A 22,352-nucleotide genomic window follows, 5' to 3' on the forward strand; every position below is an offset into this window, starting at 1 on the left:
TCACTTTCTTGTTCAGTTAAACTAATTTATTTTAAATGGTAACCTGTTTTTAAATTCATGGATTTTTACAATGAAAATTAGCACTGATCCACCTATTCATAACCTTGAAAATGAAACTGCCCTTTTAAAGAAACCATGATCTGGACAACTGAGGATTTTTATAAAATGGAAACTCTGACCCAGAGCATTTTTACTTCTCCAGATTACTTAGTTTTCTTATCTAATTCAGGACAAACTCAGAAACCTGCATCATTACATTGACATTGACAAATGCTAGAAGGACTGGTGAATTTTATAAGCACTTTTAAAAAAATCATTGATCATTTAAGACTTAGTCAATCTCTTTAACCTTTGACCGGATGTCCTTACTATTTTAAACCTCATTACTACACATAAGAATTACATTTTAGAGGAATGAGATAATCTTTAAAGAGGTTGATTATATTAGCCTTCCCTACCCAACATGCTTGGTAACTTTATTGGTTTTGCCCTCATTAGTGGCTGGTTTTTTGTTTTCTTTTTCCTTTTTTTTTAAGGAGCTCTTTGCATCTATAAGAGGTTATATTCCATGGTCAAATATAAACAATGACCGGACTTCTAAGCCAAGACAACCCACTGAAGCCTATTTGACATATAATATGTAACTGACTTAACTGATGATTTACTAATACTGTAGAATTCAGCTCTCTTTGATTGCACTAATTCTATGGTAAATACGTAGCAAGTTTCAACTTGAGTACTGGGGATTTGTGTTCTATCTCTTTGGGACATTTTGTATATAATGTTTTCCTTTCTTAGGATGAGCCTGGACAGCATTTCTGCCCTTGTCATCACCCATTTACATTTATTTTCTCCCTCAACAATTGACTTGTCATTCAAGACCCAGTTTTGATTTCAGTTCTCCTGGGATACTCATCCTATGTGGGCATAGTTCACTTATTTGTGAAATGGGGTTAAAAATCTGGTGCATAGGGTGTTTTGAAGATTAAATGAGATCATATATGCCAAACACGATAAGCTATTATGATTATAGCACATCCAACTGTCCTTCCATTGCAGGCATATCTCATTTTATTGTGTTTCACTTTATCACATTTCAAGGATATTGCAGTTTTTACAAATCGAAGGTTTGTGGCAACACTTCATGGAGCAGTTTATTGGCACCGTTTTTTTTTTTTTTTCTTTTTTTTTTTTTTTCCCCAAAAGCATTTGCTTACTACATGTTTCTGCATCACATTTTGGTAATTCTTGCAATGTCTCAAATTTTTCATTCTTAAATTTGTTACCATAATCTGTGATCTTTGCTATTACTACTGTACTTGTTTTGGGGCTCCATGAACTGGCCCATATAAGACGGCAAACCTAATTGATGACTGTTGTGTGTGTTCTGACTGTTCTAGCAACCAGAAGGTCACTCTTCTCTCTCCCTCTCCTTGTGCCTCCCTATTCCCTGAGATACAACAATATTGAAATTAGGCCAATTAATGACCTCACAATAGCCTCTAAGTGGTCTAGTGAAAGGAAGAGTCATATATCTCTCAAAAGCTAGAAATTATTAAGTTTAGTGAAAAAAGCAAGTCAAAAGCCAAGATGGGCTAAGAGCTAGACCTCTTACACCAAACAGTTAGTCAAGTTGTGAATGCAAAGGACAAGTTCTCGAAGGAAATGAAAAGTGCAACTCCAGTGAACACATCACCCACTCCAGTACTCTTGCCTGGAAAATCCCATGGACGGAGGAGCCTGTAGGCTGCAGTCCATGGGGTCGCTGAGTCGGACACGACTGAGCGACTTCACTTTGACTTTTCACTTTCATGCATTGGAGAAGGAAATGGCAACCCAATCCAGTGTTCTTGCCTGGAGAATCCCAGGGACGGGGAAGCCTAGTGGGCTGCCATCTTTGGGGTCGCACAGAGTCAGACATGACTGAAGCGACTTAGCAGCAGCAGCAGCAGCAGTGAACACATGAATGATAAGAAAACGAAACAGTGTTACTACTGTATAGAGATCTGGATAGAAGATCAAGCCAGCTATATTTCCCTAAACCAAAGCCTAATCCAGAGCAAGGCCCTAACTTCCTTCACTTTTATGAAGGCTGATAGAGGTGAGGAAGCTGCAGAAAAGTTTGAAGCTATTATAGCAGAAATTGGTTCATGAGCTTTAAGAAGCCATCTTTGTAACATAAAGGTGCACAGTGAAGCGGTAAGTGCTATTGTAGAAGCTGCAGTAAGTTATCAAGAAAATCCAGCAAAGATAACTAATAAAGGTGGCTACATCAAATGACAGATATTCAGTGTAGATAAAAACAGGCTTATATGGGGAGAAAATGCCATCTAGAGCTTTCATAGGTAGAGAGAAGTCTATGCTTGGTTTCAAAGGACAGGCTGATTCTCTTGTTAGTGGCTAATGCAACTGGTGACTTTAAGCTGAAGTTAACGCTTATTTACTATTCAGAGAATCCTAAAGCCATGAAATTAAAAGATGCTTACTCCTTGGAAGAAAAGTTATGACCAACCTAGATAGAATATTCAAAAACAGAGACATTATTTTGCCGACTAAGGTCCGTCTAGTCAAGGCTGTGGTTTTTCCAGTGGTCATGTATGGATGTGAGAGCTGGACTGTGAAGAAGGCTGAGCGCCAAAGAATTGATGCTTTTGAACTGTGGTGTTGGAGAAGACTCTTGAGAGTCCCTTGGACTGCAAGGAGATCCAACCAGTCCATTCTGAAGGAGATCAGCCCTGGGATTTCTTTGGAAGGAATGATGCTAAAGCTGAAACTCCAATACTTTGGTCACCTCATGTGAAAAGTTGACTCATTAGAAAAGACGCTGATGCTGGGAGGGATTGGGGGCAGGAGGAGAAGGGGATGACAGAGGATGAGATGGCTGGATGACATCACTGACTCTATGGACGTGAGTCTGAGTGAACTCCGGGAGTTCGTGATGGACAGGGAGGCCTGGCGTGCTGCGATTCATGGGGTCGCAAAGAGTCAGACACGACTGAGCGACTCAACTGAACTATAAGTCCTTAAGAATTATGTGAAATCTACTTTTTGTCTGCTCTATTAATGGGACATCAAAGCCTGGATGACAGCACATCTCTGACAACATGGTTTACTGAATATTTTAAGCTCACTGTTGATATCTACTACTTAGAAAAAAAAGATTCCTTTCAAAATATGACTGCTCATTGTCAATGTACCTGGTCACCCAAGAGCTCTAATAGAGATGTATAAGATTAATGCTGTTATGCCTGCTAATATAACATACTTTCTGCAGCCCATGGACAAAATAGTAATTTCAGTTTTGTCATATTATTTAAGAAACATATTTTGTAAGGCTATAACTGCCATAGATAATGATTCTTCTGATGGGTCTGCGCAAAATAAATTGAAAACCTTCTGGAAAGTATTCACTACTCTAGATGTCATTATAAATATTTGTGATTCATGGGAAGAGTCAAAATACCAACATTTACAGAAGCTTGAAAGAAGTTGATTCCAATCCTTGTAGATGACTTTAAAGTGTTCGAGACTTCTTAAGAAAGTCACTGCAGATGTGAAAATAGCAAGAGAACTGGGATTAGAAGTGTGGCCTGAAGAGGTGACTGAATTGCTGAAATCTCATGGTAAAATGTTGATGGCTGAGGAGTTGTATCTTATGGATGAGCAAAGAATACTGTCAAACAGCATTACATGCTACAGAGAAATTTTTCATCAAAAAGTCAATTGATCCAACAAACTTCATTGTTGTCTTATTTTAAGACATTGCCACAGCCACAACCTTGCAGTCAACATCAAGATCAAGGCAAGACCCTCGAATAGCAAAAAGATTACTCTCTGAAGACTCAGACTATGGTTAGTATATTATAGCTAAAATATTTTTAATAAAGGTGTTTTTAATATAATGCTGTTGCATACTTAATAGAATACAGGTTATAAACATAACTTCTTTATGCACCAGGAAAGGGAAAAAAATCATGTAGCTCACTTTATTATAATACTTACTTTATTGCAATAGTCACCTTATTGCAGTGATTTGAAACCAAACCTGCAATATTTCTGAGGTACGCTTGTATTTCCTCAGTTGAATTTTAAGTAGTTTGAGGGCAAAGACCTCAAAGATCCCTTGTAACCTTTCAACAGCCCAGGCCTATTACCTAATAAGCACCCTGTTGCATAAAACTGTATGAACCTCAGAGGTGTACTAACCAGCCTCTACTCAGTTTTATCCTCTGGCCTTTGAGATAGTGAAATCCTCCATGCTTCCCATGGAGGCTCTGGAAGAGAGAGAGAGAGAGAGAGAGTGTGTGTGTTTGTGTGTGTGTGTTTGTATGCAATGGATGTGGAAATGGAAGCTCCATCTGGGGCAGGAGAACCTGGCAGGACTACGGGGTAAAGTCTGGGAACAGGGTGCTCTCTCATCCCTGAGCTTTTGCATATATTCCCTCTTCCTATAACAGTCTTGATGTGAATTTCTTCACCCTCTCTTCACATAGGCTGGCATTTATTAGACTTCTTTCTACTGGCTCAGACTTCATTTCATTCCTGTTTTTTTGAATTGTCCCTCTACTCTCAACTCTTGATGTACCTCCTCTGTGATCCCAAAGCATGGTGTGTTTACCCCTACCTGAGCACAGGTGTATATGTGGTTCCTTTCAGAATAAAACATTGCTAAACACTACAGCAGCAAATGATGCCATGCCCTGTACTAAGTGCTTTATTGGCACTATCTTATTTAATCTTTAACCTTGTAACCTTTCAAAGTTTAATCTTTAAGTTCTATGGGTGAGGCACTACTATTTCCCCCCTTTTACAGATGAGGAAACTGAGGATACTTGTGATTAAACAACTTGTCAAAACTCAAAAAGCAAAAGTAGCAGTATAAAGCTTAAACTGGATATTTCTGATTCCAGATGATGGGGGTGAGTGGACAACCCACTGGTGACATGGTCTTGAGAATGATTAGAAATAGCATGACATTTTAAAAAGAAACCCAGCCCTTGTGAAACTGACTTAAACTTTGGGGGACATAAACAACAGAAGTTTTGCAGAAATTCTTTAGTACAATTTTAGTTTTTTCCCTTATACGATATTCTTCAAAGTACATTAGAGAACACAGCATGTTTTTTGTGTTTTTTTTTTGCCAAGTGCACAGTGGCTTGTGGGACATACTCACAGATGTCAGTTGATTGCTCACTGATTGGTCGGTCCCACGCCTAGAGCTGTCTACCATGATTATCACTGACCCAGCAGAGAGGCTGAATATTAAGTGCAAACATACAACTAGATTTGGAAAATATGGACATCCAGAAGCCAATAGAATCAAAGCTCAATATTCTTTTAGTGAATTTGAATAGGTGATTTGAATGAGAGTTACATAGACAATTTCAGATTAAGGGAAAAAAGAGGCTTCCCAAATGTAATCATTTATGACATCAAGGAGTGGCAATATACTACTTGCAATACTTTGTATCCTAACTTGGATCAGTGGATTAAAGCAAATAGGATATTAATGAAATAGAGGAGACAATTACCTCCATACTGGATTTTAGAAAATATTCCCCACTTCTGAAAGTTACCTCTTTGACTTGGGTTTCTGGTTTCTATACAAATGGAATAACATGAAGGGTTTTCAGATCCTTCCTCTCTAAAATACTAGTTTTATGACTTCTTAACTCAAAATCGGTAATTTACAACTAGAAAGAATTTGAAAAGGTACACAAAGCAAAAATATTTGTATATTCAAAAAGTAGTTTCCATTGTACCATGTAACCAGAGCACGAGGTCCTAGTGAGTAGGACAAAGTTAATGCTCTCATGATGTTTTAATACAGAAAAAGGACAATTAAGGACTCTGGCTTTCTCACTTCAAAAATATACTGTTTAGATTTATGGAATCCATTCCTGAGAGGATAACGATTAGCCGCTTTTTGAGGAACAAATAGGGATAAGTAGATTTTGAGCATAGCCTCCTTAAGGAAGGTTTTCCTGCCAATGTACATGTGTACTTAGTCACTCAATTGTGTCTGACTCTTTGTAACCCCATGATCTGTAGCCTGCCAGGCTCCTCTGTCCATGGGATTCTCCAAGCAAGAATACTGGAGTGGCTAGTATCCATTCCCTTCTCCAAGGGATCTTTCTGACCCAGGGATTGAACCCAGGTCTCCTGCATTGCAGGCAGATTCTTTATCATCTGAGCCACCAGGGAAGCCAATGGGGAAAGTTAAATATGGGAAGAAAATACTCATGTTGGAAGTTTTTAAGAAGGAATTAGATTTAACCCATGTAGTAATATTTCAATTTGGGTTTAAAGTGATGATGAGAGGGGATGAGTATAATCAATGGTAACTTCTAACATTCACTGGGCATTTTCTATGTACTGGGTAAATGCTATGTAAAGATTGAACGATATGATGCTCTGAGTTTCTGAAATAATACTATTACTATTTCCATTATTTAACCCTTGCCTGTGGTGTTGGAAAAGACTCTTGAGAGTCCTTTGGACTGCGAGGAGATCCAACCAGTCAATCCTAAAGGAAATCAGTCCTGAATATTCATTGGAAGGACTGATGCTGAAGCTGAAGCTCCAATACTTTGGCCACCTCATGTGAAGAACTGACTCATTAGAAAAGACCCTGATGCTGGGAAAGATTGAAGGCAGGAGAAGGGGATGGCAGAGGATGAGATGGTTGGATGGCATCACCACTTGACGGACATGAGTTTGAGCAAGCTCTGGGAGTGGTAATGGAGAGGGAAGCTTGGTATGCTGCAGTCCATGGGGTTGCAAAGAGTTAGACACGACTGAGGGACTGAACTGAACTGTACTGTAACCCTTGCCTCTGATTGCTAGTCTAGTAATCAGAAAACCAGAAAACTCAGGAAACCAGACTAGAGAGGTCAGACTCTCAACTACCTACTATCCTCTACCTCCTCAAGACACAACAGGAGGAATTTGGTGTTAAAAGGAGGGTTAGGGTAATCTGGTCATACCATTTCCCTGTTAAAACTCTTCACTGCTGTCACAAAACCATCCAGTCCTGGGAGCGTGGGGCACACCATCTTACAGGCCCTTCCTTTGATTTTTAAACAATTTTCTTTTTACTGAGCTAATACATCCTCCCTGAACTTTCACTCGTCACCTGTCACAGTCCTGCCTTCTTAGCACCTTTTACAGGCTGACTGTTCACTTACTGACACCCTACATGCCTTTCCTTCTCCAGGCTGAGCTCCGTGGGGGCAGTTGTACTTCATAGAGCACAGTTCAGTAGAGTGATTAAAGCATAACAGCTCCTTGTTTGATTTCAGAATATGCCTTTTAACTAGTTGTGAGCTGCTGCTGCTGCTGCTAAGTCGCTTCAGTCATGTCCAACTCTGTGCGACCCCATAGATGGCAGCCCACCAGGCTCCCCCAGCCCTGGGATTCTCCAGGCAAGAACACTGGAGTGGGTCGCCATTTCCTTCTCCAATGCATGAAAGTGAAAAGTGAAAGTGAAGTCACTCAGTCGTGTCTGACTCTGTGCGACCCCATGGACTGTAGCCCACCAGGCTCCTCCATCCATGGGATTTTTCAGGCAAGAGGACTGGAAAGGGATGCCATTGCCTTCTCCAGTTGTGAGCTAATTGTCTATAATAACTACTCTACATTTCAGTTTATTCATCTATGAAGAGGGAGGATAATAGTACTTTGCAGGGTTGTTTTGAGAGTTAAAATATACAGTGCATGTTATATAGAGAGTTTGGGCTTCCCAGATGGCTCGGTGGTAAAGAATTTACCTGCCAATACCGGAGACACAGGAGATGTGGGTTAGATACCTGGGTCTGGAAGATCCCCTGGAGGAAGACATGGCAACTTACTCCAGGATTCTTGCCTGGATTATCCCATGGACAGAGGAACCTGGAGGGTACAGTCCATAGGGTCACAAAGAGTGACTAAACAACAACAACTAACATAGAGAATTTACTGTGCACTACAAAAAAGGAAATGATCAATAAATGCTAGTGATAAGAAATATTGGTTTCTAGAACTTTCCTGTTGGTCACCTTTCCTCCAAACAGCCTACTCCTCTCCCTTAGTTTGGTTATTGCTGCTGCTGCTGTTGCGTCGCTTCAGTCGTGTCCAACTCTGTGCGACCCCATAGACGGCAGTCCACCAGGCTCTCCTGTCCCTGGGATTCTCCAGGCAAGAACACTGGAGTGGGTTGCCATTTCCTTCTCCAGTGCATGAAAGTGAAAAGTGAAAGTGAAGTCGCTCAGTCGTGTCTGACTCTGTGCGACCCCATGGACTGTAGCCTACCAGGCTCCTCCATCCATGGGATTTTCCAGGCAAGAGTACTGGAGTGAGGTGCCATTGCCTTCTCCGTGTTTGGATATTATTCTTCTATTAATGAATATTTTTGAAGTGGCCACAATTGTTTTGTTATTAAAAGATAAAAAATTCTTAAGTCTCCAGAGAAGAGCTTTGTGGCTCAAGTCAGTTCTTATAGACAATTAGCAACTGACTCCTCATGACCTGTTTTTCTCTTGCCTCATCTGTGAACACTGCAAAAACTATCTTGCCAGCAGTCAGCACAGTTTGGACACTAGCTTTGTTTTTACTAGTCACTCCACACTGTTAATCAGTTCAGTTCAGTTCAGTTCAGTTGCTCAGTTGTGTCTGACTCTTTGCGACCCCATGAATCGCAGCACGCCAAGCTTCCTTGTCCACCACCATCTCCTGGAGTTCACTCAGACTCACGTCCATCGAGTCCGTGATGCCATCCAGCCATCTCATCCTCTGTTGTCCCCTTCTCCTCCTGCCCCCAATCCCTCTCAGCATCAGAGTCTTTTCCAATGAGTCAACTCTTCACATGAGGTGGCCAAAGTACTGGAGCTTCAGCTTTAGCATCATTTCTTCCAAAGAAATCCCAGGGCTGATCTCCTTTATAATGGACTGGTTGGATCTCCTTGCAGTCCAAAAGACTCTCAAGAGTCTTCTCCAATACCACAGTTCAAAAGCATCAATTCTTCGGTGCTCAGCCTTCTTCACAGTCTAACTCTCACATCCATATATGACCACACGCCTTGACTAGACGGACCTTAGTCGGCCAAGTAATGTCTCTGCTTTTGAATATACTATCTAGGTTGGTCATAACTTTTCTTCCAAGGAGTAAGCATCTTTTAATTTCATGGCTGCAGTCACCATCCGCAGTGATTCTGGAGCCCCCCAAAATAAAGCCTGACACTGTTTCCACTGTTTCCCCATCTATTTCCCATGAAGTGATGGGACCGGATGCCATGATCTTCGTTTTCTGAATGTTGAGCCAACTTTTTCGCTCTCCTCTTTCACTTTCATCAAGAGGCTTTTTAGTTCCTCTTCACTTTCTGCCATAAGGGTGGTGTCATCTGCATATCTGGGGTTACTGATATTTCTCCTGGCAATCTTGATTCCAGCTTGTGTTTCTTCCAGTCCAGCGTTTCTCATGATGTACTCTGCATAGAAGTTAAATAGGCAGGGTGACAATATACGGCCTTGATGTACTCCTTTTCCTATTTGGAACCAGTCTGTTGTTCCATGTCCAGTTCTAACTGTTAATATTAAGGCCATAAATAAAATAACCTGATGGATCACATCTGGATGCCTAATTAGAATAAACTGAGAGAAATTGTAAATCAATATTTAGCATAATTGCTGAAGTACGGCAGATTTGGATGCAAATAAAAAAATGAAGAATATAATACAAAATCATTTATATGATATTAGTCCGTCCAATCACCCTCTATAAAGGGGCAGGCAGCAGAAACTCATGGTTTAATTTTAGTTGGCAGAGTTTTCTTATAAAGGGTTGGAAAATAATTGACCCTTATGTCAATTGCTCTTCTGTCCTGGTCTTTCTTCAAGTTTCCTCAAACGGTTTTTTTTTTCCTTGCCTCCCTGGGAACTTTTATTCTAATGTAACTTTGAAGCACACCACAAAGGCACTTATTTGACAAAACCAAAACAGCAACACTAACACTGTCAGCGATGTGTGCTCATCGACACTGAGCATTCTGCATTAACAGAGAGCATGTAAAACACGCTCTTCAATCTCTTGTAGATTGTTTTCCGTTCTTACCCTGAAGCAGAAGAAATGTTATGATTCGTCCACATGATTTTTTTTAAAGGTTATACATTGATGAATTGGACTAATATATTTGATTTCTATTAATGATTGAGCATTCATTCAACCACTTTTGGATAGGTATTTACAGTGGACCTGGCTCCATACTACAACAGATGAGAAGTGTACAGGGAAGAATCTTGTAAGAATCTAAATGGAGTGATTAAACATGGATGAAAGAAATTCTGGTGGAAGGCAAGACAAAGACCGAAGGAAAGGGATAGGAACAATTTTGTGGGAACTCCTGAGACGTTCTGCATTTTCTTTGTGAGGACATGGATCTGAGTGTACTAATGAATCATGCCTACTTTTAGAACCTCAGTTTCCTAAATATAAAATGAGGGAGTTGACCAGACCTTTTCACATATGAATTTCTGTAATCCAGTGATGTAATATGCTGTACTAAGTCACTTCAGTCATGTCTGACTCTTTGCAACCCTATGGACTATCGTCTGTCAGGCTCCTCTGTCCATGGGATTTTCCAGGCAAGAAATACTGAAGTGGGACGCCATGCCCTCCTCCAGAGGGTCTTCCTGACCCGGGGTTCAAGCCTGTGTCTCTTATGTCTTCTGCATTGGCAGGTGGGTTCTTTACCACTAGCACCACCTGGGAAGGGCTCCAGGTAAATCTGTTTCCAGACCCATAAGCATAGATCATCTCCTTCAGGAAGCAGTCACAGCATTTTACTTCATGGTGACAATAATTGTAAAGGGAAGAAGATTGAATTCTCCAGGGCCAGACATCTTTTAAGGGGTAGAGTTATTATTTGACCTCAAGCCTTCTGGCTCCCAATCATTTCCTTTTTTTTTAAATCTCATTAAATTTACTTTGGGCAGGAAGTGTTATAAATGCATTTGCCTTAACTAATTGCAGGAAAATCATTGCATCTCTTAAGAGTTAAGGGGTCAGGTCACATATTTCTTGAATTTCCTACTCTTTAATAACAAACTTGCAATTTTTAATGATAGAAAGCTTTTTCTAGTTATTAGTGCTGCCTTCAAATATTTTATTTGGGGGAGTTGTTTCCATCTAGATATTATTAACTTTCTTTGCTAAGACTCTTACTGTGATTCAAAGTCTTTCATTTGGTTGGCTGGCTTGAGTGTGATGAGTTTCTTCATGCAGTGGGAGTTCAGTGGATTCTTACAAATTTTTTTCTGATGGACAGAAAGAGAGACATTTGGATTGGTGCACTGTGCTCCATTCTTCTTGAACTGTAACGTGAAGGCAAGCAAGCCATAATATCCTGTGGTTCGTTTAACTTGCTTTCCCAGTATAAGCACTTGGTATGCGAGTTGAGGAAACATTTTATCTGGCTGAAAGCCTGCTTTGCAGTGGAGATTTGATATAGGCCCCCCTTGGACACCATCAAACTCTACAAATTGCAGATTTAGTGACCTCTGAAATGCAAAGTACTTCTTGATTAGGCTTCTCATCCTTAATAATAAAACTGCGCTCATTCACCTAAGTCTCACTTGATTCTGTTGAGCATACAATGGTGTAATCAGTTTTTCCAGATTGGTAGATGAGTTGAATCTTTCCATTTGTGGCAATGTAAAGGGACATCCTGCATAAAATTTCCTGATTGAAATGCTGCTGAAAAATGTCAGTGGATTTGTTGGAGTCCTTATGTTTTTTTTGTTGTTGTTGTCAGGGATAGGAGAAAGTTGAATAGGAATATGAGGCCACTTGGTCAAATATTAAATACAAAAGATCAATTTCTGGATTAAAAGTATATAAAACATATTTCTATATTTTTGCTCATATAATTAATCATTTTATTTATCCCATGTTATATATCTTGCTACTTATTTTTAAATTTAGTCAGTGGTATGCTGATAAACTGGCTTTTCAGAAAGAAAAAAAGAGACTTTACTTGTAGTGTTTGCCAATTTCTGTGGTGTAAATACTCCTGGCAATCTTGATTCCAGCTTGTACATCATCCAGCCCCGCATTTTGCATGAGGTACTCTGCATATAAATTAAATAAGCAGGGTGACAATATACAATATTGTTAGACTCCTTTCCCAATTTTGAACTGGTTGTTTCATGTCCGGTTCTAACTGTTGCTTCTTGGCATACATACAGGTTTCTCAGAAGACAGGTAAGATGATCTGATATTTCCATCTCTTTAAGGATTTTCCATAGTTTATTGTGATCCACACAGTCAGAGGCTTTAACATAGTCAATGAAGCAGATGTTTTTCTGGAACTCCTTTGCTTTTTCCATGATCCAACAAGTGTTGGCAATTTGATCTCTGGTTTCTCTGCCTCTTCGAAACCCAGCTTGTACATCTGGAATTTCTTGGTTAAGGTACTGCTGAAGCCTAGCTTGAAGGATTTTGTGCATAACCTTGCTAGGTCACCATGCTGTGTGTTAGATTCCCAGAACTTACTTACCTTATAATCAGAAGTTTGTACCTTTAATCAATCTCTTCCATTTCTCCCACCCCTGAGTCCCTGGCAGTCACCCTTCTGTTGTGTTTCTGTGTTTGGATTTTTTAGATTCCATATATAAGTGAGATCATACAGTGTTTCTTTTTCACATTCTGGCTTATTTTACTTGACTATCTTCAAGGTCCATTTGTGTCATAAAGGACAGGATTTGCTCATTTTTTTACGGCTGAATAATATTCAAGTCTGTGTGCATGTATTACATTTTCTTTATCCATTTTTCTATTGATGGATACTGAAGTTGTTTCCATGTCTTGATTATTATGAATAATGCTCCAAGTGAACATGGAAGTATAGATACCTTTTTGAGATAGTGATTTTATTTCCTCTATATATGTACCCAAGTGTGGGATGTTGGATCATATGGGAGTTCTCTTTTTTAATTTTTTGAGAAACCTCCATACTGTTTTCCACAGTGGCCACACCAATTTAAATTCCCACCAACAGTGCACACAGATTTTCTTTGCTCTACATCCTTGGCAAAACATGTTATCTCTTGTCTTTTTGATAATAATCATTTTAACAGGTGTGAGATAATATTTCAGTGTGTTTTTGATTTGCATTTCCCTGGTGGCTAATGATGCTGAGCACCTCTTCATGTTCCTCTTGACCATTTATAAATCTTTGGAAAAAATATCTATTCAGGTGTTTTTCCCATTTTCTAATCTGATTATCTGTGTTTTGTGTTTTTTATTTTGTTTGCTTTTGCTATTGAGTTGTATGAATTCTTTATATAATTTTGATATTAACCCCTTATCAGATACATATGGTGTGAAAATATTTTCTCCTGAAGGAGCTTTTAAAGGTGATTCTCATGAGGACTCAAAGAAAAGGGAGCAGGAGAGGAAGCATCCATCTTCATACACAACACATCACAGTAGAGAACACTGGTAGAAATACGGATGGTAATGGCCATTCTGATGGAGTCTCAGACAGAAATGAGGAATATGTCATCGGAAACTGAAGGAAAGGTGATCTTTGTTGTAAAGTAGCAAAGAACTTGACTGAATTGTGTGACTGTTCAAGTGTTTTGTGCAAGGCAGAATCATCAAGGCATGGAGAGGTTAAGTCATGTGCTCCCAGCTGTGGAGCCAGGAATGGTAAAACCAGATTGGACTGAAGCTGCGTCTTCACCACTATATCCCTCTCCCTCCCTACATCCCTCCCTCTACAGAAGTAGACATTGTGGGGACTGGCATGCTGGGAGTAGGTGTTGGAGTTCAAGAGATCCCTCTATCAGTGTGGTCCAGGATACCTTACTCTCATTATGTTTTCTTTGGACTGACTCACCTTAAGCAATAATCCTGTTTTGGAGCTTTTCCATTTTAGGAAGATGGAAGAGCTGTAACAGATACTGCTCACATTCCAGAGGCCTGGAAGCAGACAAGTAGGACTATGTATGTGAAAGTGTAATCTGCAGAATGGGACAGAGATTCCACACTCCTTCCCCAGCTGAGGGCATGGTGTCTGACATGGGGACACCCAGTAACTATTTGTGAAAGAATTAGCCTATGACATGGGAAGAAATCAAGCATGTGTGAACACACACACACGCAAACACACACACCTATGTACATGCATAGCCCCTCATTGGAGCTCCATGAGTACAGTGTCTGTGCCATCTCTGGGTCCCTGGGGCTGTACAGAATGCCCTGAAAATAGTCAGTACTCAGTAAATGGTCTGTGATGCATATTATCGTGACTTTCCTTTTAGTCTGGGTTTCTATGGGATAGACTCTCTAAGGGGCAGATGGAGGGATTGATAAGAACTGACCTTTTTAGTTCAGAGCCCTTATTATATCATCTACATGGTGGGAGGCAGGAGTCAAGGGTTGAAGGGTCAAATGTTGAAAGGCTGCAGCTGGGAAGGCCGCTCTCCCTGTGACTCAGCAGCTGCTCATTAATACTCAGGCACCACAGGAATGGGGAGGTGCAGACTGAAGCGGGGGAAACAGGAATCATCGTAGAGTTGCTTTGTTTCCTGGGGGAAAGTTTTCCCAGTGCATTGAGCCAGAAAGTGGGTCGTTCCCCATCCAGTGTACTGGGGTTGTGTACAGAGTCTTGTCCTTCATGTAAAGAAGCCAACAGGTTGGTTTGGCCAGTTAGTTATGGGCCTTTGTGTAAACAGCATGGCGTGTGAGTGATGTGATCACAGTAGCCAGGTGGTCACTGTGACCAACACAGCTGTTGATCTTACAGATAGGAGCAGGAGAGGATCACAGGGCCGATGTGGGTGACCAGGAAGTCCAGCTTTGATGGATGCCGACAGTAACTTGCAAAAGAATGGAATATTCAAGACGCAGTGCAATCCCAACCCAGGCGAGGTGACCTCATCTGGTCCAGGGTTGTGCTGGATGCAAGGAAACAACATGTGTGTGTGTGTGTGTGTGTGTGTGTGTGTGTGTGTGTGTGTGTTGGGGAGGAGGAACAGTAGCAGTGAGTGGAGAGAACAAAGGCAGAAAGATCGGAAGAGCTCTGCTAAACCTAAGTGTGGCTGTAATTGTAAATCTTGTAATTGAATACATGCAAAAGGAAGCTGCAAATCATACCAAGGCCTGTGAAGAGAAACAGTGGAAAGGATGAGACAGATCATGGCTGTGACTGAGCCATGGGATTGCTACCCTCTCCCTGTGAAGGGGGCTTGATGGTCACAATGAGGGTGACATTTATATGTTGACTGTGGAAATGTTTGCATTATTTGCTGTCTCTGTTCAGTCTGTTGTACAGAATACCATAATCTGGTATTATGACAGCATAAACCACAGAAATTGTTTCTCACAATTCTGGAGGTTGGTAAATTCAAGATCAAGGCACTAGCTGATTTAGTGTCTGGTGAAAACTCACTTCTTGGTTCGTGGATGGCCATTTTGCTGTGTCCTCACATGGTGGAAGGGACATGGGAGCTCTCTGGGGTCTCTTTTATACAGTATTAATCTCATTCTAAGAGCTCACCCTCATGACCTAGCCACCTCCCAAAGGGCCCCCCTCCTAATATCATCATATGGGGGAATAGGGTTTCAACCTGTGCTTTTTTTTCTGTTTTTTTTTTTTTTCCGGCAGCACCACTGGGCCTGTGGGATCCCAGATCCCTGACCAGTGCTCCCTGCAAGTGGAATCTCAGAGTCCTAACCACTGGACTGCTAGGGAGTTCTTCAACCTGTGAATTTTGGGGGGAAACATACATTCAATCCATAACAACCATTTTACTAAATCTGTATATAATCTAGTATAGTTTCTTGTTAGCAAATAACTCATTTATCTAAAATTTCAGTTTAAAAAAATTAAGGCATTGTCTGAAAAAGAAATGACTGAGCCTGAGGGGACCCAGCTGGTTATTATTCATAGTCACGGAAAGAGATGCTTTACACATGGCATCCCTACCAGGGGCCCTCAATCTTTCCTAAACAGTAGAAGGTGAGAAAACTGATGTGTGCAAAGATTTCAACTTGCCTAGATCTATTGCACTTCTCAGTAAGATTGGAGGGGCCTCATAGACACATACTCATTCAATACGAGCCTGAGAGAGCAGAATTAGAATGAGATGGTGCCAAAGCTGGCTAAGTTTTCTTATTAAGACCTAAATATTAAAAATGTTTCAAAGTCTAAATGAAAAGAATGGGATATTTTACTGTCATTAGGGAAGTTGAGGTTCACATTATCTTAACATTTTGACCCTGCTACATTTAATCAGGGTTTTAGCACTCATAGTTATTCCAAAACTATTGATTTTTAAAAATGTGAGCCTGAAAAAAAAAGTGAGCCTGAAAAACAGACAAAAAAGACTATATATGATATCAGTTTAATGATTTAGCTTAAGAATCTGTGAACTGTGGAATCATGATTGTTAGGACTGAGAGACACCTGCTCACCTTTCTGAAATGAGTTGCTGAAAAGGTATTCTGAGATTCAGAAAGGGTAAGGGATACAACGTTGACCTTTTGGAGACAGGAAACCTTTGATGAACTATAGGACACCAAGACAGTTGATTTAAAAGATGGTTTCAAAGCATTACCCAGGGCTGGTCTTGTGTGTGCATTACCGAAGCCCTCAGGTTGTCTTTTTACGTAAACCCAGTGAAATAATGGTTTCCGCAGTTGTTCATACATCTGCAACTCTCATGTGGCACCTTGGCTTCTGAGCTTTGTAAATGCTTTTCACTCTCTTTTGTGGACAAAATCAAACTTTCCATACTATTCAACAGCATGGAACTTTCCTGAGGTGGGCATTAAGGAGAAGAGACAGGAAAAGGTCACCAACACTATCTCCATGTAATTAAGGTAGTGCAAATAGCTAAATAAAATTGTTGCTAATGACATTTACTTCATTCTATGATATGTGTCCCTGCTCTGGTCTCAGAATAAGTTTAAGTTAAGGATCAGCTGTTCATTAAACATATAGATTATTAATCTTTATGGCAGGTAATAGGGCATGCATTTGTTAGGACAGCTTTATGTTAGGGCTGTGTTTAGATTGATGTGTTTTCCTTCACTCCCTATGTCTATGTATATACACACAGTCATATTTATGTGTATGTATATATATGTGTGTGCACATTCATGCATATATGTACATGTATAGTGTACCTGCTTTTGTAAGATAACAGTTAATGAAGGATAGGTTAAAACTTAGAAAACATAGTTTCAAACTTTAATTTATACCCTTATTTTAACTATCTACCAAGGTGTAGCATATGACCAGGGAACCAATTTGTTCTCTTTTAAGTGAAAAACCCTAGAAATCAACTGTAATTCTATGAATTTCTTTTTTTGGTTCTGGATGTGGAATTAATGAAATTGTCGAGCTATATATGTGGAAGTTAACACTTCTAAATTGCTGAGCTTGAGCTAGTTAGAAACTTATACCAATAAGAATGTTTCACAAACAAAATTGTACCTTCATGTGTTGAACACATCATTATTTAGATGTGTTCAACATAATAAATAGCATCAGTAAGGATACCGAAAATAATGTGCCCCCTGGTCTTCAAATCTAGCAGAGGTATTTAATGAGGTTATTGAAAGCATATGACCACCTCAAGCTGGACCTGGGTAATCAGAGGCTCCTCACCCCCCACTCCTCGTCCATGGAATGTATGCCCCAGACTTGAGAGAGCAATGTGTTGTTGAGACCACTGGGACCCTGTACATGACTGAACCCAGTTAAGGCCTCTGTATAAGCTTTTAAGATTCTGGTGGGCAGGTGTGGAGAGATACTCATCTTGCAACCGCCCAAGACAAGTCTCTTAAGGAAGGTCTCAGTTGCCTGGTGGCATGTGGATCCATGTGGACCAGGGATGAGGCCGACTGGCAGGCGGACTCCCCGCCACCGGACCACTGTGGAAGTTCTAAGAAGACTTTCTTGACAAGAGGAGTTGCTGATCTTCTTCCCTGTATCCTCATGTTTTTTTTTGTATTTTTCTGTTATTGGATTTTTCATAACCAATTTAATAGTTCACATCTGATTTCCATACTTGTCTGTGAGATAAAATGGCATTAAACTGTCTCCCAGTTCTTATCATCAAACCTAGAACACAATAGGTGCTTGTTGTTCAGTCACTCAGTCATGTCCGACTTTTTGCAAGCCCATGGACTACAGCACAGTAGGTTTCCCTGTGCATCACCATCTCCCAGAGCTTGCTCAAACTCATGTCCACCAAGTTGGTGATGCCATCCAATCATCTCATCCTCTGTCATCCCCTTCTCCTCCTGCCTTCAATCTTTCCCAGCATCAGGGTCTTCTCTAATGAGTTGGCTCTTTGCATCTGGTGGCCAAAGTATTGGAGGTTCTGTTTCAGTATCAGTCCTTCCAATGAATGTTCAGGACTGATTTCCTTTAGGATGGACTGGTTTGATCTCCTTGCAGTCCAAGGGACTCTCAAGAGTCTTCTCCAACTGGAGTTGGTTGCCATGTCCTCCTCCAGGGGATCTTCCCAACCCAAGAATTGAACCCAGGTCTTCCAAATTGCTGGCTGATTCTTTACCATCTGAGCCACCAGGGAAGCCCCAATAGGTGCTTAATACCTGCTTATTAAACACATACACAAATGACTGGTTGGCTGGATGAGTGAAAGATAATGCATACTTTGGGGATGAGAGTCAAGAATTCCTTGGTTATCAAGTAACACTTCATAAAACCTTAATGGTTTCATTTTTCTGTTCCAGATTACTTGCTGCATATAATAGTCTCACGGATAAACACCTGGCTGGATATTTTAACAATACAAGGATAAGGCGGCATCTCTTAAGATCAGGGCTGGTAAGATTCGGTTTTGTTTCTACCTACCCTCTTGTTTCATTAAGACCAATATTTCCCTATCTTTTCTAGTTTCCTCTTTGAACTTAACAATGACATTTTTCCCTTCCCTCATTTTAGAACAATTACTTCCTTTCCAAAGCTCTGATTTATCTATTTGAGTCTATCTTTCAAAAGATAAGAAGAGGGATCAGGATGGCTGCTAAGGCAACTTATAAATTATTAAGGAAAATCCCTGTTATTTTCCAACAACATATTTCATTTGCTTATTCACTCATTTATTCAGCACATATTTATTGAACATATTGTATAAACCAGGAACTATTAGGGAGTTAGGATAGAGAAGTCTTTACTGTCTTCAGGAAAAAATATTGTTTTTAATAATCACAGAATATGATGTGGAAGATATGAACAGTTTAAAATTTTCCTTTAAATTTTTAAAAACTCTTTCATTCATGTGACAGTTTATTGATACATTAGTGTCTTTCATTAGCTCCAAAACTACCATTTCCAGAAAATTTCCACTTCTCTAAATGTCTATAATGTGAAAACCTTTAAAAAATACTATAGCTTTCCATTCAAAGTAAGGGGTGTGGTTATAAAAAGTGTGACTAACGATTTTAGCTGTTTACTTTCTTAAAACACAGTGAGTTTCCTTAACTCTTGTTGCCATGGTGTTGAAAGGATATGCAGCGCATTTCTAATTGTTGTTTATGTGCTTGGCACTCTATCTGGGTAGATCTCAGAGAGTTTGCTTTTTGTCTCCTGGGGCTTTGTTATCAGATAGACCTGGCTGAAACCTGGCTCTGCCATTTACAAGACAAAATCTTCAGCAAAACACTTAAGTTTCTCAGCTCCAAAGTGTTCAGTTGAAGAAAGATAATGAAGATAATGATACCCAGCACTCAGAGTTGTGACAATCAGAGAGGTAGAAGAAATGGTTGTTGTAATTACTGTGGTTGCTATTAACACTGCGTTTTTGGATAACAGTCCATGAGCTTCCTATGAAATGGGAAGGACTTTGTATTTCTTATCAACATCATTAACAAGCACTTATTGAATACCAATTATATACATGGCAACTCAAACAGCAAAGACACAGCCCTTTCTCTAGAGCAGTCGTGCAAATACAGTCCCTGAATCGGGAGTGTTCAGCATCATCTGGGAACTTGTTAGAGCACCACTCCAGATCTGCTTCCCTGATGGCTCAGATGGTAAAGAATCCACCTGCTAATGCAGGATACACAGGTTTGATCAGGGAAGACCCCCGGAGAAGGAAATGGCAACCCACTTCAGTATTCTTGCCTGGGAAATCCCATGGACAGAGGATGCTGGTGGGCCACAGTCCATTTGGTTACAAAGGGTCAGCAACAAAACAACAACACTCCAGATCTGTTAAGTCAGAAACTGGAGGAGGGCCCTTCAGTGTTTTTTAGCTTGTCTTCCAGGTGATTCTTCATCTCAGGTTTAAGAACTTCTGCCCTATAGGAGCTTCCAGTCTAACTGGGGAGAAATAACAACGTTAATTGCTGAGGGAGGGGCAGTACAGGAAGTTCTCAACAATTTTTCCTGATTGGATAAATAGGACATGGTATCCCATGGACAACACATTTCAAGGTCTGTAACTGATTTATTCACAATTCCAAGCACACTTTCTATAACCACACCCCTTTCTTCCGTTAGAAAATGCATTCATGAAAAAGATGATCAATAACCAATCACTTGTAGCACAATTCTAGTTGATCTCAATACTCCAATATGTTGCAACAACAGTGCTAAAAACCTAGTTATCAGTTAAGAAATAGGTGGACTTGAATTAGATGTGAAGAGAAGAGCAGTATTTAAATAAGGGAAAAGGAAGAAGATGAACATTCTAGGAAGTATAACATCCTCAGTTTAGGGAAGATATTAAAAATAGAACAAATATACCTATAGCACTTAGGAAGGAATAAAATAAAAACCAGAAACTATCACTCCTGGGACTTGCAATGATGTCTCTGGAAACCCATCTGGGATACTTTGTATCTCTAGTACTATATAATCTGAAAATATCTGAATCACAGCAAATTAAATTACATTCTGGGCTGGAGAGTAGAAGAAGAAAAGCAGTGTGAAAACAAAGTAATGAAACCAATTATTTTAAAAACAAATTGATGAGATCCTCTGTAGCTTACGTTTTGCCCTTCAAAGTATTTCCTGTGAGATTATCAGTCTTATGATCACTGCTCCTATTTATTGTTTCAAGGCAGCACTCCCCCTTCTTCCCCAATGTGTTCAAAAAAAAAAAAAAAAAAGAAATGAAAAGAACACCTGGGTTCTATCAAGGGAAAATTGTTACACTAATGAAAACCTTGTTTTAAACATCAAGTGCACCACCTGTATGTGTTTTCCCAATGATGAGTTTATGAGACCGCCTTTTGCTTTTTTCCCCTCTTATGAAACATTCATTAAAAGTGAACCATAGTACTATACTCTAGGCTTTAAAGATGCTGCCTATTTTTCTTTCGATTGACTGACTGTCCATCTATTTCTCTGCTTTGTGTTTCTATGTATGTTTTATTTATTCATGACAGATCACAAGAAATGGAAGAATACTTTCTGAAAAGGAATACAAACTAAACATCATGAAGAAGGATCACCAAAAATATATCCGGGAGTGCTTAGCCCAGGCTATTTTCCATAAGGTTCTTGATATGGAGGTACAAGTATTAACTATTTCCTTTACAACTGATACTTTCTAGTAAGAAAATTAATACTTTTTGTACCCAGAAGCAGGGGGAATTCTTACTGTATTTCGTTAAAAATGAATGAAACAAGGTGACCTGAGAAATACTGTATATCTCTCTAGGTAGTAAGAGGAGGCAAGACACCAAAGTAAGCATTTCTTCATTTCAGTTAGGGAAAAATACGGACATCGTTGTATAATTTGTGATATTTAACTTAACAAATGTAGATTTTTAGTCCATAATGGCTACTTTAAAACATACCAGTCCTCACCATCTGTACCTCAATTTCCATTTGCTAAAAAAAAAGTGACATCTGTTTAAATATCAGTAATTCCACTGCCATGAATTATTTCAGATTTGTTATTCTTTGAAGGCTCCGAAGCTCAGCCGTATGCTAAATTTCAAGGAACAGGCATTGGAACATCTGCCGTCCCTCCTACTTTAGGCTACATTGGTCAGCATAGATTCACAATCCAAGCATCAACAACTTTTTTTTTCCACTCTGACATGGCATTTTTAGAAGGATATCTAGCTAACTTGATAAATCATTTTAGCTTTGCTCCATGGAACTTGTAGTTTCAAGCATCAGCATCATTTTAATGTCTGTGAAAAAGCATATCACTTCTCTGCTTGACCAAGTAGCAGTAAATCAGAAAACTTGGCTCATGAAACCATCAACCTGTGGGTGCACTATACAATTATGAGTAACTGTAGATTCAAGAGTAAACCAGTACTAAGTGTGAAGTGAAGTGAAGTGAAGTTGCTCAGTCATGTCCGACTCTTAGGGACC

The 22,352-nt window shown here is 39.8% G+C and overlaps 1 protein-coding gene across 1 annotated transcript in view; it reads left to right on the forward strand.

The window, feature by feature from the left end:
• Positions 1-22,352, forward strand: part of ERICH3 (glutamate rich 3) — a 125,278-nt gene that overhangs the window by 15,416 nt on the left and 87,510 nt on the right. The window contains exons 2-3 of the mRNA XM_040232552.1: positions 18,746-18,839; positions 21,410-21,535. Coding sequence (XP_040088486.1) covers positions 18,746-18,839; positions 21,410-21,535 — 220 coding nt within the window. The remainder of the gene's footprint in view (positions 1-18,745; positions 18,840-21,409; positions 21,536-22,352) is intronic.

Source organism: Oryx dammah, unplaced genomic scaffold (genome assembly GCF_014754425.2).
Source record: "Oryx dammah isolate SB20612 unplaced genomic scaffold, SCBI_Odam_1.1 HiC_scaffold_28, whole genome shotgun sequence".
Taxonomy (NCBI): domain Eukaryota; kingdom Metazoa; phylum Chordata; class Mammalia; order Artiodactyla; family Bovidae; genus Oryx; species Oryx dammah.